Raw genomic sequence first — 16,390 nt, forward strand, 5'->3', positions numbered from 1 at the left:
TCACTATCAAATCGGGCTCAGAATCACCCCTTCCAAGCCTCCATGGATGTCCAGCCTTCAGTATTGATTCAACCATTCTCTGCTGGTACTGAGAGACGGTTTTCTGTAATTTTCCAGCATCCTGTAGGACTGGTTCCGTAGGAAATATTCATGTGCTCAGTCAGAACCAGGAGAGGACTGGAAGGTTCTTCTGGAAGGTTCTCTTCAGCTGGACATCCTACACCAGGTAGAGAGATCAAGCATGGTTCGCACTAGAGAAGCTTACAGAGATGGGAACTTCCCGCAGTTTCCAGCTCCTCCGTATTCCCGTTAATTTTTAAACGCCAAGGGACCTCGAGGTGCCATCCAGACCTTCAGCCTCAGCCTTCGGTGAAAGCCAGTTGCTGCTACGTCACCAGCTACCGTAGCAGGGTCCACATCCACGTTTCATTCTCTGTTTCTCACCACCAGGCAGCTTCTGACTCCTGGCTTGCATCCGGTGAGTACAAAAGCCTGCAAAGATCCAGTTGTCGGGACAGTTCAACCAAACGCCAAAACCATTACTAACCGCCATCAGACTAGAACATTCTCTCAGCCAGCCTCCTCTGGAAGGAAAGTTGCCTCCAAAACCAGCAAAAATTGATAGCTAGAGCAAAAAGATGAGGTGTTATCTGCTGCAGAAAGACCTACCTTCCAAAAATGACCGTCCCAAATAGGCTGTTACGACTTAACATTGCAGATATTCATTTTAAATGGCAAGCATTGCCACAGACATCTAGGGAGGAATTTAGATGTGCTGCAGTAGAGACCGTTTCTGGCAGCAGCACCACTTCCAGAGACCCAACATCTTTATGAAGACAACTCCTTTGTGGGTTTTCTGGAGCACAAGCAGCTATTCAATACTTCGCAATCTCTCTGTATAGACCAGATTGCGCACGCTACCCTTGGGTCCCCAAGAGACCAGCTCCCAAGCACTAACCTCCCCCCTCCTTCCTTCCTCCATCCCTCCACTGACCTTGGTGTTCACGCAGCTGCCCCAACTTCTCCTCACCAGTCCCACTGCCCGTCACCACGTCCCTTCTTAAATACGTTATCGCAGAGGCGCAGCTGATGGGCTCAGTTTTGGTGCAGAAGTGGAGCTGACTTGGAGCTGGGGGAGCTTCGAGAAGCTTCTCACAGGGGGCCGCCCCGATAGCCCCCTCCCCTGCCACCAAAAAAACCCCACCACTCACCCAAACCCAGGACAAACGTGTTCCGGTGATCCACAGGCTACTGAGCCATCTTCAGAAGATAATGTTTTGAACAATCGTAGGTAGCAAAGGAAAATTGTGTGCCACGGAGCGCGGGCTTCCCGACCACACGGAGCCACCTGCCTTCCAGCAAAGCAGCACAGGACTTAAAGAGAAAAAAGGAAAAAAAAAAAAAAACAAAAACAAAACAGCTTCCGTGTGTGTGTTCATCTGTGTCTTTCATCAATGTGGCAGAGTGTGAGTGTTGGAATCCGGAACATTCAGGATGTTTTCAAAGTTCTACTTCTCCCTTTCAGTGACTGAAGTGGATTTAGAACAGGTCAGTACCTACCAGCTGTCACAGAGGGAGGCTCCTCTGTTGTAGTTTAGTTACTGACTCCATTCTGTTCCGAGGTACTTCAACGAGAGCGTGCTAGATCATTAGTAATATCACTTCTTTTCCTGCAGAGAAGAGAGCCCACTTCGTATTTTAAAAAGGGAGGGGGAAAGGTGGCAACAACTCGGTTCCAATAGTGTTCGCTTTGGCTGGCCCAGATCTCAAGAGCTGTGAATACACACATCTGTAAGCTCAGATACGGAGTAATGCTTTGAGCCAGCAGTTTTTCATTGCCAGGTTAAAATGTCCTGCTCTGAGCTTTTGAAACAATGATTTCCACATTGTTACCCACCCAGCCTGAAGGAGCTGTGTAGTCGTTGTAGCAGGAGTCGTTGCCTCCAGCAGAAGACCTGCCTGCTCGTCACCACTCGTTTCAGCAGAACAGAAATCCACGTATTCATATCCTGAGCGCTCCAGATGTGATCTCCTAAGAACTGCCACTAGATCCTCCGCTCAGGGCTGTACCTTGGTGCTGGGGGTAGGCAGTATAGGTCCCTCCGCGGACTACCGGTGAGAAAAACCATAGCAGGCTGATGTCCCGTTAGCCCTGTATGACTTGATGTCCAGCTTTTCTATGAAATCCCAAAGGCTACCGCGGGATTTCAGTGGGTAAGGCTTTCAATAACTAAGCAGCTGCAGCACAGCTTCTAGGGGCAAAGCTGCAGGCAACGGAGCGGCGGCACAAGTGTCCCGGCGCCTGTTAGCGCATTTTCAGGGTTCATTTCGGAGTGCAAAGAATTTGAAGGCCGAGCCTAGCAAACAGGTGGTGGTTTGCCCATCGTTTTCCAGGTGTATCCGCGGAGACAGCAGGACTGGAGGTGAACACCAGCGAGCCCTGGCTTGCATTAGCACACTTCAGTTGTCCGAGGAAACTCGGTAAGAGCAGAAAACATCGTTAGCCCAGCCAAAGATGGGAGAAGGATCTCAGTTACATCAGGGCCCAGGCAGTTGCAATTCTCCACTTACATTCTTCACGTGCCCACGCTAATTAAGCCTTTAACGTGTTCCGGTGATCCACAGGCTACTGAGCCATCTTCAGAAGATAATGTTTTGAACAATCGTACGTAGCAAAGGAAAATTGTGTGGCTTAAGGATCAGTTTGCAAATGAGGAAAACAAAACGTAAACCAGTCTGTCCCTGTCCTGGGTTGAGTGAGTGGTGGAGTTTTTTGGTGGCAGGGGAGGGGGCTATCGGGGCGGCCCCCTGTGAGAAGCTTCTCGAAGCTCCCCCAGCTCCACGTCAGCTCCACCTCTGCACCAAAACTGAGCCCATCGGCTGCACCTCTGCGATAACGTATTTAAGAAGGGACGTGGTGAGGAGCAGTGGGACTGGTGAGGAGGAGTTGCTGCAGCTGCGTGAACACCAAGGTCAGTGGGGGAACGGAGGAAGAAAGGAGGGGGGAGGTGTGCTGGAGCAGAGACCCCCCTGTATCCTGTGGGGAGACGGCAGGGCGGCCCCCCCCTGCCACCCACGGAGATCTACGGTGGAGCAGACACCGATTTGTGGCCTGTGGGGTTTTTTTGCCCGGTTGATCAAGGTGCTGTGCCCAAAGAAGGCCGGGGTCTCATGGGAAAAGGCAGCCCCGCTGCTGTAATTCAGTGCTGGGAGGATTGCAGCATGCGGGGGAGTCCCACGCCGGAGCAGCTCGGGAAGGGCTGCAGCCGTGGGAGGGAATCCAGTCGGAGGAAGTTAGTGACCCACGTCGGAGCAGTGTGGGGAACGCTGCGGCCTGTGGGAGGGACTCATGTCGGAGAAAGTTTGTGGAGGACTGTCTCCTGTGAGAGGGGGACCACGATGGAGCAGGGGGTAACAAGTTTTGGACACTCCCCTCACCGAAGATGAAGGCAGTGGCAGCACTGCCTGCACCCCCCATTCCCTGCCCCTGCGCCCCTGGGGGAGGAGGTAGAGATATCGGGAGCAGAGCTGAGCCCGGGAAGAAGGGAGGGGTGGGGGGAAGGTGTTCTCAAGACGTGGCAATGCTTCTCACTGTCCTACTCTGTTATGTGTTGTTAGTGTCTGTAATAAATGTATGTTCCTTTTTTCTTCCCCTAACGAGTCTGCCTTTTGCTCGTGCCCATAAAGAGGGAATTTTTCCCCATCCCAGTCCTATCTCGAACCCCAAGCCTGGCTCTCTGTCCCTTCTCATTGCCGGAGGGGAAGGGAGAGAGAGCTGCTGCATTGTGGTTGGCTGCCAATCAGGCCCAAACCACGACGGTCCCAGAAGATACGTTTCCAGTTTACGGAAAATTAGGGACTTACTAGTAGGGTCACTGCTCCCCACGCTGCAACTGGAACGGAAGCAAAGGCCCCCAGCAGGACAGAGCCGGTAAGTACCCAGGAGGCTTATATCCCCAGCTCTGCCGCAGCAGTGCTGGTGTTCTGATCTTCAGAGCTGGCCTATTCAGCCGGCGAGAGCTCAGCTTCCATCTCCCGACGTGAGGTAGCGACGCGATTAACCCACCTCACGTCCAGATCCTGCAGGGTTTCACTTCACAGCGCCGATGCAGAAATGACCTCCGCGTGAGAAGTGTTGTTTTTCAGGCACGCAAACTACTGAGGTAAGATGTTCTGCTGATCCGTTTACCTAACGCAGCCGGGAAAAAAACAACCCACCAACCACCCCTATAGTCTCGTGAAGGTTTTAGTGCCCCACCTAAGTCATTCCGTGCCTTTTCCACATTCCTTTAGCAGCTATCACCCACCCATTCATTCACCCCTATAAGATCTGCTTTTCCTTGTCTGGCGGCGTTGAAATTTCTGACAGCTCTGTTAACTGTCCTCCCTTCAATACAATAAGTTGTGTCTCTGGTCCCACAGAGGCAGTGACTCTTTCCAGCCAAACGTTGTTCCTTAACTCCCTCCCTGTAATGGGAAAGAAGTGAATCTGCCGCCTTCTGTGGATCCCTGCCTGCCCTTATCACGAAGCCTTTCCCTCTGTTCCACCAGCGGCCGGGCAGAGGAGTGAGTCAGCTGAAGCCGTAGTAAAAAAAACACAAAGATTAAAGGACAGAAGGATCAGCATGCCTTCTGTTTATTGTTGAATACAACACTGTAAATAAAACAGTATGTCAGCAATTATTTTATTACTCCGTTTAGCCATCATGGGGGAACAAAACCAAAACCCATAGACCAGCCTTTTCAGAAGGTCCTCAATGAAAGCTACAAACTGCCTTTGAAATTCAAAGAAAACTGAATTCCTGACTCCAAAGTCCGAGTAAAACCCCGGACTTGATGTTTCCCATCTAGTGCCTTTTTTCCCCAATGGAGAATCAGGATGGAACAATGTTGCAACGTTTAATTCTTCGCAGTTTCAGCAAGCGCTCAGCTGACTGGTACCGCAGAAACTTGCTTAGAAAGCAAAGCCTGAGATTGAATCGCTACAGCAGACTTGTACACATTACTCTTTCCAACCTTTAGGGCGACATTCATCATCCTTCTGACCAGAAAGAAGCCACCAATTATTGAACTGTTGCGTTACACTGGAAACGGAGTAGAACTGGAGGAAGGATTCTTGGAAAAATTTACACATCTGATCACACTTGAGGGGGTTATTTCAGCAGAAACTACATGATGGTCTAGAAAACTCGTGTTCCTTTTTTTTTTTTTTTTTTTTTTTTTTTTAATAGAAGTCAGATTTATTTGTATTTTATATGATGACTAGTGATTTACATCCCACCCACCCGTTTGAAAATATTCAGGGCTCCAGGCATATCTCCAGCCGGTTCCAGACTATTCAAATCATTGTTGGTCCATCCATTTACTCGTCACAACAAGGCCGCCTGTGACTAATTATGGCCTGACTGCAGCAGGAGAGGCAGCTTCAAAGAATGGGAATCTTCAGAGGCACTAGCAGTTCCCTTGGTTCCCAAATTCTTTATTTATGTGGATTACATTGAGTTGACAGATTTAACTGGGCTGTTGAAGATATGGTCAAAGAAGTAGAGTCACTCCCTTCCCTTTTATTGTTTTCTGAAGACATAACAGTCATACGCATCTGTCACTAGAGAGAGGAAGTTCTCCATCACTGGACTTCGTTTGGGCTTTTATATGCTGTTTCGGTAGCATCTGGGAATAGATCAATATAATATTTGGTAGGGAGTTGTATTTCCTCGTGATGCGCTGTAAATCTTTTATTGTAGATACTCCCACTGTTTATTGCTGAAAATCAATAAAAATAAACCTTGTAAAGTTAAAGCCTGGCGATGGTTCAGCACAAATCAGAGGGAGGGAGTAAGAGGCAGTGAGTCTCCCTCCCCCTCTTGGATAGCTCCCAGCTTGTTTCCCAATGAATATTCAATAATACTTCCCAGCAATCTGGGAACAAATTTTTTTAAAAAAAAGTATAAAATAAAATATATATGGAAAGTTATGAGCACTTCGTTGTGAGGTCAAACAGGACTTCTGATCCACTTTGGCAGCTTTCAGGTACCGAATTCAGCCGTGAAACACAACGAAGTGTCACCCAGATTGTGTTGGATACACCTGAGAGTCACCCCCTCCAGAGACAGACAAAAGCACATCAGCCTTGCTCTGCTCAGATTAAATAAGTTGGTTATTTTTTTAGCATTAGAAAACTGGAAAACAACCAAAATAGGTAAAAAGTGGGGACGGCCCAGTGTGGAAAAAAGTCTCTCCAAAGTTGGAACAGAATTTACTGCCCCTGTTTGCAAGCCTGTAGAAGCAGGACGGGATGCAATTACTCTAGCATTATTCTTTTGACATGTAGCTGTTAATTCCTCATATAGTCCTTCTTAGGGTGGAGCCTTCTACTAATTTCCATGACATTCAACTATGTAGGGAAGTGAAAAACGGCTTGGAATCATTTAGCAGAGGGGGAAACTTCCCAGTACTATGGCCGGTGCTGAGAGATCAATCTCTTTTTTTTTGTTTTGTTTTGTTTTGTTTTTAATGTAAACATAGTCTCAATTGCAATTGCTTTATTCAAACATCTGTTCTCAGTCAATTATACACTGTTGTGAGCACTGACTGCAGAACCTGTAAGGACGCAGTGACCGCCCTTCTTAAAAGAACAAAAACCCGCAAGAATTGTCATACTGAAATCCGTACCCAAAGAACAGGAAGATATTTCACATCAGACTTTCTCCTTCCAGGTATCAGCAGATTACTGAGCAATTCAGGCCGTGAATATATGACATGTCCCCAGAAGAGACAAGCAGGATGTAAGAGAACTCCCCAGCGTGTGAAGAAGCGGGCAAGACGTTACTTGAAAGGACAAAAATATAACTGATCAGTAGGCAAGGAAGTCAACACGGTGCAAGAACAGGGGGGATGGACAAAGCGTGGGGGCTCTGTCCTGTTGGGACATCCAACACGCCCCACGAGACTGCACAGGTAAAGGCCCTGACAGTCTTGAATGTAGAAATACAGGATGAAATCCAGCCGTAAAGGAGGGCAAAGTGATCAAAAGCAGAAAGAAAATACAGATGAGGTAGTGTCTTTCTGAGTCGTCCGCCTTTTGTAAATCCCTCGCTTTTTTTTTTTGGATGATCTCCTTCTGCCACGTAAACTGCGGTCCGGCTAGGACAGGACGATGGTGTTATCTGTTTAGTTTCTTTTCCCCCTGGTGATGCGTCGTGGTTTAGGCCTGGTCGGCAGCCTAACACCACGCAGCCGCTCTCTCTCCCTTCCCCTCCGGCAATGAGAAGGGACAGAGAGCCAGGCTTGGGGTTCGAGATAGGACTGGGATGGGGAAAAATCCCTCTTTATGGGCACGAGCAAAAGGCAGACTCGTTAGGGGAAGGAAAAAAGAACATACATTTATTACAGACACTAACAACACATAACAGAGTAGGACAGTGAGAAGCATTGCCACATCTTGAGAACACCTTCCCCCCACCCCTCCCTTCTTCCCGGGCTCAGCTCTGCTCCCGATATCTCTACCTCCTCCCCCAGTGGCGCAGGGGCAGGGAATGGGGGGTGCAGGCAGCGCTGCCACTTCTCTTATCTTCGGTGGGGGGAGCTGCTGGAACTTGTTCCCCCTGCTCCATCGCGGTCCCCCTCTCACAGGAGACAGTCCTCCACAACCTTTCTCCGACATGAGTTCCTCCCATGGCCCATAATGTTTCCCCAAACTGCTCTGGTGTGGAACAACAACTTTCTCCAACTGGATTCCCTCCCACAGCTGCAGCCCTTCCCAAGCTGCTCCAGCGTGGGACATCCCCCCATGCTGCAATCCTCCCAGCGCTGAATTACAGCAGCGGGGCTGCCTTTTCCCACAAGACCCCAGCCTTCTTCAGGTACAGCACCTTGATCAACCGGGCGGAAGCCACAGGCCATAAATCAATGTCTGCTCCACCGTAGATCTCCGTGGGTGGCAGGGGGGGCCGCCCTGCCGTCTCACCACAGGATACAGGGGGGTCTCTGCTCCGGCACACCTCCCCCCTCCTTTCTTCCTCTGTTCCCCCACTGACCTTGGTGTTTGCACAGCTGACATAACTCCTCCTCACCAGTCCCACTGCCCGTCACCACGTCCCTTCTTAAATACGTTATCGCAGAGGCACAGCTGATGGGCTCAGTTTTGGTGCAGAGGTGGAGCTGACTTGGAGCTGGGGGAGCTTCGAGAAGCTTCTCACAGGAGGCCGCCCCGATAGCCCCCTCCCCTGCCACCAAAAAAACCCCACCACTCACTCAACCCAGGACATGATGTTACTGTTCAGGCTCCGCTTGGGTGTTAGAAAGCAGAAGCAAGCTCACTGCTCACTGCAAGCGTGCGAGAGGACTGTCCCCAGCACTACGGCAGCCCGTTTCTAGCATCTCAGGCAGTAGGACAGTTTGCACATTTGTACTGGATCCAAGCAATAATAAAAAGGCAAATACAGCAGTAAAATTAGTGAAATCGGCAAACTTTGCACCTTCCCAGGAAAAGGGGATTCTCCTGGGAAAGTTGGCCGTGACTTGAAGAAGTGGATCGTGTCAGGGAGCACAAATTCCAACTTAACCGCAAGAAACGTCCAAACGTTTCAAACTCCCATTCCTATTTAAGCCAAACTAGAGCTGGGTGCGAGCGACCAGAGCTCCTGGTTCAGCCGAGTGTCAAAGCACGACCAAGCCGCCCACAACAGGCTTCCAGTCCAGCAGAGATCATGTTGTGAGACACCAGACCCGACTCGCCAGCCAACATTTGGGTCCAAGTACTCAGTTGAACGCACAGGCAGCTTTTAAAATTACTGGGACTTGTAGTTTCACCCCTTCCCTCTGTGAATTCCTGCCATTTCGTTGTAGCTCGAAACTCCCAGCGCCTGTAGCTCTACCGTCACCGCTTCTGCTTTCTGCGTGAAGAAATCCGGGAAGGTAAGAGCCTGCTTAACACCAAATTATCTTGGGTTAAAAGTCACGGTTGTCCTACTGGTCTCAGCTGGAGGCTTCCAACAGATTTCTGTCAGGTCATCGACAGGCGCGCGCGCCATCGAACTTTTTTAAGCAACTACGAGTTAAACAGAGAAACCACCCGACAAACCACAAACAGAAAACCCAGCCAGCACAAAACGAAAGCATCGCGGAAGCGCCCGGTGGTGTTTCTCTGCGGGTGCACGAGCGACGGACGGCGCCACTCCTCAGCTCAGCGCTAAGAAAGGATAAATGCTGGAAGAACTCGGGGAAGCCAGACTGGCCAACAGCCACTTGCTTTGCTTGAAAAAGCCGCGTAGTCCCGCGGGCCGCCGCTGCACGAGGTCAAGGTAAAGCACGTGCGCTCCTCCCCAGGACGCAGACCTGCACTGCTGTGTGTTTTTTCCAGATCCCCCAAAAAGCACATTCACAGAATGACGCTTGTGCTGAATAAAAATTAACACACACACACACCCCCCCTCCCCGAGGGGAACCAGCCGAGCGTTCAGCACCAACCCACCCCAAGCTGTGCCTGAAATGGTTGCACCGAATCCTCGTTTCGCCAACGCCGAGTGCCGGCACAGCGTCCCGGGTTCGCCGGGGGATGGAGTTAATTTTGTTTCTTTCTCGTCCGAGCTGGCGGAGGCGGCGGGGGGGGGGGGGGGGGAGCACGGCCAGAGCACCGGACCCGAATCAGCCCATGAAATATCCCACGTCCCGCAAGGTCACGCTCACAATATCGAGGAGGGGGCTGGCCCTCGCCGCCAGGATTGCCATCGCAGGCTCTTGGCATTTCGGGATCGCTAACTGGGATCACCCATTTGTACCTTCTAGTGTTATTTTTTTTTCCCCCCCCTGTTTTATTACAATGATTACAGTGTTTTTATCTCAACCTATGAGTCTCCCTTTACCCCTCCAGTTCCCTCCCTCGCCCCCCGGGGTGGGAGGAGGGTGGGCGAGCGGCTGAGTGGTGTTTGACTGCTGGGCTGGCTTTAAACCAGGACACGTAGGTTAAAACTCCAGGGCTTTGTAAAAATGGAAATATTTCACCTTTTCTTTCATTTTATTAAAAAAAAAAAAAAAAGAGGGGAATCCAAACTTCAATTTCCAGAGTGCCTGCTACAGCAAGGCAAAATAAACTCACTATTTCTGTGGTGGGTGAAGCAGCTTAATTTTGTTACTACAAGGGCTTCTGAAACTAGTCTCACTCAGTTTACGCTGCCGCCATCAGCAGTCATTGAAGGCGTGATGTTTAAATCCAGCCTCGAGTCCATTTCTTATCCTTTCCCTGTAAAAAGCTGTCACTCATTGTCTGGCGTTTCTCGCTATTATTGGCAAGCCTCCTCCCCAACAATACGCGCAGGCAGTCAGCGACTCACTCCATGCTCACTGGTTTCAGCCCTATCCCGATCGCAGGAACGGGGAACATTTCTGGGAAGTCAGGACGTGAACTTCACAGGACAGCCCGGGCTGGAAGGGACCTCGAAAGATCATCGGTCCAACCTTTGGTGGGGAAGGGAGCCCAGGCGAGATCATCTCGCACCCCGGAAAACCTCCGGTGATGAGGACTCGACCACAGCCCTGAGGACATGGTTCCAGTCAATGCTGGTTCTCACTGTAAAAAATGGCTTAGTATCAAGACAAATCTGAGCACGAGGACATTCCAGACACAGAAAAAAAAAAAAAAAAAAATCCCATTTGAACTGAAAGCATCCACTCCTCAACATTCCTTACGTTACACAACCCATAAGCAGTTTAGGAGACGTCGTGCCACATCCGCGTTATTCTCAACCCAGGAAGCTCCAGAACAAGCAGAGAGGGTCTCGTTGTTGCTACGGAAATCCTGAACTTGTGTCAAGCTAAAGCGCAGTAAAGTCGAAGCAAAAGAGATGTCTGGGAGCGGCACCACCGGTCTGGGAAGATCCATTTCATCGAAACTTCGAAGGGCAAGAAAGAGAAGGGCGATTCCTACCACCCACTCCCATTTTTAAGTGCTGCAAATAAAGGAATAAATCCACATTTTGAAGCTAATCCAAAGCCAGATCTAATTAGTCAGCCAAGAAAGCCCAAACGGGCTCCACTTGGCTGTTTGTAGCTTTGGAAAGACGGTGTTTTATCAGCAAGGAAAGTCAGATAATGAATCCCTGAAGTTACTGCCATCTTCTTTCCCTGCCTTGAAGGGAGGACAAAAGATTCTGAATTTATAAGGCCTCGTTAACTCACCTCTCCTGGTACCTGAGCTGATTTTGGCATCTTTACAAAGCACGGTACAGGGCGAACATCCCCAAGGTTTTTAAAGCCCATTTTTGCCAAGCCTTCCTCCTAAATATTGCTTTGCACTCCACGAGCGTGAAGAGACCCTTTGTCCTATTTCACTGAAAAATGTATTAACTCTTCCAACCATCTGCACTGGTTTCATAGTTAAAGCTCTACAAACTAACCCACCCTTTGTTCACAAAGACCTTCAGCATTTAATTCTCAGCACTGAAGAGCAGCTTAACGCCCCCGGAGCGGCGAGGAGAGGGCAGAGGAGTATTCTGCAAGGGACAGCAACACATTATTTCACGGACACGAGTGGTGGCTTCACAAAGCCACTGTCTCACGTCCGGAGCCACGCAGCGATGTCACGGGGGATGTTTCCGTGACGTTGCTTTCAGCTAATTGCGAGAGAATCAATGTGCGCGTCTCTCTTGGAAGCAGAAGCAACGCTCAGTCGTTGAGGTTTGCGTTCCTCCTCCAGCCACTTCTCCAAACTATTTCTCCAGGTATTGCCATGTGCTTAAAACCTACTTGCAAATTAGCACAGGACCCAAAAACGATTTTCTGGAAGGACTGGGTGATTCTTTTGTGAAGTCCGAATATAAATTTTAGCCACCGAGAAAAATAAAAACAACCCTTGGAAATGCTGGAATCTGGTCCACAAAACCAGCATTGAATCTGTGGTTCTTTTATTTAGAATGGAAGAGGGTGGAGTGCTAAAAGGCAGGAAAGCACAATTTTTTTTTATTTTTTTTTTTTCCGAACGCTTGACAAAAAAAAAAGAAAAAAAAAAAAATGTTTGTTTGTTACTTCCCTCAATAGTTGCAGTTTCAAAGAAGCCAACAGAAAAAGGCCACTAGCGCTGGCACACCCCTCTCCCACCTTCAGAAGACGAAAGGCAAAGCCTTTATTTCCCTTTCTGCACTTGGCTTCTCTTTGCCTCTGCTGCCGCGCAGCTCCCCGGGGTTTGGTTCACGGTGACTGTAAGGCTCCCCGGCCTCTTCGTCCTTTCAAAGCTGTAGCATTCAACTTTTTCTTCACTGGAGACCGTCCTGGTGCTTATGAGGTGAAATCCATCTTTGAGTAAAGTGTCAAGCAGCAGGCCTAGCACATTAGTACCATTAATCAGCTTTCTATTATCGGGCTTTATGGAAACATACCTAAAATAAGAAAAAAAAAAAAAACAAAAAAAAAAAAACCACAGCAAAAAAACAGTTACAACACGCTTTAATTACTTCTTGAAGGATGGGATCATTTTTTTTTTTTAAAAAACAAAGCAGGTCAGACAGCGCAGGGCAGCACAGTTGCACGGGTTTACAGCAACCGAGGCTCCAGATATTTTTTTTTCCTCCCTTAAGGACAATTTAACTCTTTCCCTCGTGAGAAGAACGGTAATTCTCAGTTCACCCAGCTGGGTGTTGGGAAGGAAGCACTTCTCTTTCACCCCCACACCAAAACTTACTTTCTTAAGAAACAGCCGTGCTGATAACCTCCATCTCGTTTCATTTAAGGGAGGAGGAGTGATCAGTATGCTCTGTATAATCCCACAGAAGTTTTTCAGGTAAGAGAAAACGATGGGAAGGACAGCGAAGTCACATTCACCCCAACAGCATCACTTCTCATCACACAGGATCTCTCTCTCTACAAACAGTGACATTTATTGCAAAATTACCTTGTACAGCAGGTCTTGTGGTAACCAGTACGAAAATCATTTTCACATTGCCTCAAATGATTTTACTTGATATAAAGTACAATTTAAGATTCTACCCAGACACTTCAAGGAGCAGAAGTCAGGTAAAAATACTATTACAAAATGCATAAGCTGACAGGGGTGAAGCTGCTCTGTAGCTCACAGGAAAGCACGCCAAACATTCGCCGAAAGCACAAAAAAGGCCAAAGTGTCCATGTCACCACAAAGACTAAGTCGTCAGAAATTCAGCAGGCAACGTCATCCAACTTGACTCGTTTCATTACTCAAGATAAGCTCTTCTATTGATCCACAGAGGAAAATTTTTACCAAGTCTGAAGAAATAAAGGAAAGACTCGGGAATATTCTCCCCACTATTTAAGTTGCCATAACCTACTCAACCAATTGTTAGTCCATTAAAATTAGTAATATATTATAAAGTTAAGGTATGGCACATAAATATACGTTGCTCCACAAACGCAAAGTAGTTTTTCTCCTACCTGCTCAGCTAAAGAAAGCTAGAAAAAAGATAAACTTTATTACTTTTTTTAAATAATCAAAAGACTGCAGTGTTGATTCATATATTCAGATAGAACAACGCTTCTGAAAATATTTCAGTGAAATCTCCACAAAATTCCAGATGCTCCAACAGCCACAGAGGACAAAGTAGGCCACATTTTCTTATACAGTAAGAATATGTCTCCGTACAATAGAAACATCCAGCAAAAGCTTGTTTAGAAAACATAAGTTGTCATTAGAATACAATACTGCTATCACTGAAATCACTGATATACAGTAACCTTAACAGAACCTGGCTCTGAATTCAAAGAAAACCCACCGTGTTGCATATAGTTAATAATCCACCCCTTCTCCCCCCCCTCAGTAAAAGGCTCTACAAAACCTCTCCAGTCCCTGAATCGCTATCTTAGTTTCACTGGTGTTTTTAACCCTGTTTAGCCACGCTCTTTTCCCTCTTTTCCATATGGAAGTCTTTTGGACCATGAGCTAGTGGAAATTTTAGGCTTCCCCAGCACCTCACTCCTTATTTATTTTGTTTCCTTTGCTTCATCTTACTTTGTGTTTTTCAAGTCCTCTAGAAGGTCACTGATGCCGTGAAATTCTAAAGTCTGGGAGAGCAAGCGAGGAGGAAAGGGCAGAGAGAGAGAAAGACCCAACAAATCTCAAAAACAAACATTGAGAACAGCATTTTAGAAAGCTGAAGAAGAGGCAAATCAGCGTAACGGAAATTACGCTGAGTATTTCAGAATGAGAAAAAGGTAACATTAAACTAGCAGAAAGAAGGAAACATATTTTTTTTCCCTCAGACAGCTGTCTGATAGTTTCTTTGAAATGAACTTTTCTAGCACGTAGTGTGTACTTCGTGAACTGGAAGTCACAAAGACATTTCCCTAATGAGAAGTCACACCAGAGAGAGTACCTGGCCACAAACTGGTCACCGGCAGAGTAGTCAGTACCACACTGAAAAACCACGTCGTGATGAGAAGGTCTTTCCAAAGGAAGTGGAACGAGTGGTTTCTGAGAAGGAAAAGGGCTGTTCCAGCCCTGTCCCAACTGCTGCCCTGTGAACACGGTGATCTGTCCAGCTAGTGCCTCAACGGTGGCGCTGCAGGAACCAAAGATCCGGAAAAAGGCCTGCGTCTCTTGGAGAGAAAAACGCACCTCTAAGATCTCCAGCCCCGGCCTCAGCAAGTGCTCCTGGCTCAGGAGCTCAGCCAGCTGGTAGAGCCCATAGAATTCTGCTTCTCTCTGCAGCCTCTGATAGTCTGAAAAATCAGGAGGTAAGGAGACCTGGAGCGTCCTCAAGAAGTCCACGATGTAACTAAACAAAGTGCCATCTCTGTCCACAAAAAACTCTCCGTTCACCCGTTTAAATTCCCGGTCGTCATCGTTCAACATCCGTGCTAGCCTGGACTCGGGGAACTGCTGCAAGGTAGAAGCCCGGGTTACAAATCTCACACCTCCCACGCTCAGAACCACCGCCTCTCGGTTACTCATCGCTATCTCAGCCACTCAGGAGTTGTAACTCTCCGATCTACGTGTCTGTGACTCGAGCTGTCCTAAACTGCGAGGCATCTGCAGCTGCAAAACCCATTCAGTGCTTCCAGCAAGTGTGTGGAGTGAGGTGTGGAGCAGCGACAGGATTCCCGGGCAACAAAGATGTAAATATCATTTACAATAGTTTTGTTTGCAGGGTTTGGTTGCTTGGAAACTTTGAATCTTGGCATTTAATGTTTTACTTTTGAAATGAACAGCTTGCAAGGACTACAGGGAGACGGAGAATTGACTGTCACAACTTTACCAAACCTCGAGAGGGGCCAGTGAATATTGCCAAAGCGTGGCATGCATTCCAATTGTTCCCCAGAAATGCCAACTAAATGTTTGCATTCTATATATTGCCTTTTATAGGACCACTGCCAAAACAGGTTATAGGTGCTTCAAGCAATATATTTCAATACCACGTGCTCTTAAAGAAGGGCACTTCAGAGAACTCAAGCTTACGGTTTACTTCAAGTAACTGTTATCCTACGGCCAAGTCAATACTCTCAGAAAATTCAATTAATTCCCGAAGCAAGGCACACAGAAATGCAGTAACAGTAGAAGAGCCTCTATATATTCCACTGCTAAAGCATTTCCAAACACCAACATCTCCTGTCACGCTACACACTCTGTTCCAAGGAATCATCCCATCATTTTTCCTGGCTTTTGGAATTACCATCTGGAGAGACAGAGAGGGACAGGAGAGAAAACTGCTCTACCTGCCAGCTCTGCCGGCTGCCTTCCTGTGGCTGGCCTGTGCCTGCCTTTCACCGCACTGAACTGTCCACGTTAAGGCCACTTCTTGAGAAAGCGTGGCTTCAGAGGAACATGGATCGCAGAAGACACCTCAGTTACCCCAACAATTTGGTGCTGGAGAAGTAAACTGCAAAGTGTGTACTATCTGCAAAGTACGTGCTATTCTGCAGCTCGTTCTTTCCTTATCAACCTCAACTGATTTATCTTTGCCCCTAGAATTTAGGCTTACCCTGAAGATATCCTTTTGTATAGAACATGTAAACGATAACCGGTATCTACGGTAACCTGAATTTGCAGGATAATTACAACATTTGATCATATAAAAAAAAAAAAAAAAAAGACTCGTATCTTTTAGTGAGAAGTAACATCCTCAGCTAGAAAGCGGTTCCAGAATGTGTTTGCAGTGGAACAGCAGTCCTCAACAAACCTCTCGGTACAGCGCTCAATCACAACTGTTCTTTCTCCTTCCAAACCACCTCCCAGTTAGAAAAAAAAACATTTTTTAACCATGACCTTCTAGGAAGTGACACTTTTCATCCTGTTCTACAATTGCATTAACATTAAACTAAGTACACGGTTTGGCCCTGTATTTTGGTAAGAAAAATGATTTACAGTGAATAATACTCCCATAAGCACCACTGAAAGAAGAATCCAAACCAAAGTGTTTTTCAAAGCTCC

At 47.7% G+C, this 16,390-nt stretch overlaps 1 protein-coding gene across 1 annotated transcript; it reads right to left on the reverse strand.

Moving 5' to 3' along the window:
* Positions 1-10,102: 10,102 nt before the first annotated feature.
* KCNRG (potassium channel regulator) lies at positions 10,103-14,923 on the reverse strand. Its single transcript, XM_009973284.3, has 2 exons — positions 14,337-14,923; positions 10,103-12,371 (listed from the first exon to the last, which is right to left on the reverse strand). The coding sequence occupies exons 1-2, from the start codon at positions 14,912-14,914 to the stop codon at positions 12,119-12,121; spliced, it is 831 nt and encodes a 276-aa protein (XP_009971586.3). The 5' UTR covers positions 14,915-14,923; the 3' UTR covers positions 10,103-12,118.
* Positions 14,924-16,390: the final 1,467 nt, after the last annotated feature.

This window comes from Tyto alba, unplaced genomic scaffold, assembly GCF_018691265.1.
Source record: "Tyto alba isolate M040663 unplaced genomic scaffold, T.alba_DEE_v4.0 Super-Scaffold_45, whole genome shotgun sequence".
Classification (NCBI taxonomy): domain Eukaryota; kingdom Metazoa; phylum Chordata; class Aves; order Strigiformes; family Tytonidae; genus Tyto; species Tyto alba.

Coding starts and splice junctions, on each gene's coding strand:
- KCNRG (XM_009973284.3), bottom strand. CDS start 14,914: ATGAGTAACCGAGAGGCGGTGGTTCTGAGCGTGGGAGGTGTGAGATTT. Junction 12,372..14,336: donor GGTGACCAGTTTGTGGCCAG/GTACTCTCTCTG, acceptor TTCTTATTTTAG/GTATGTTTCCATAAAGCCCG.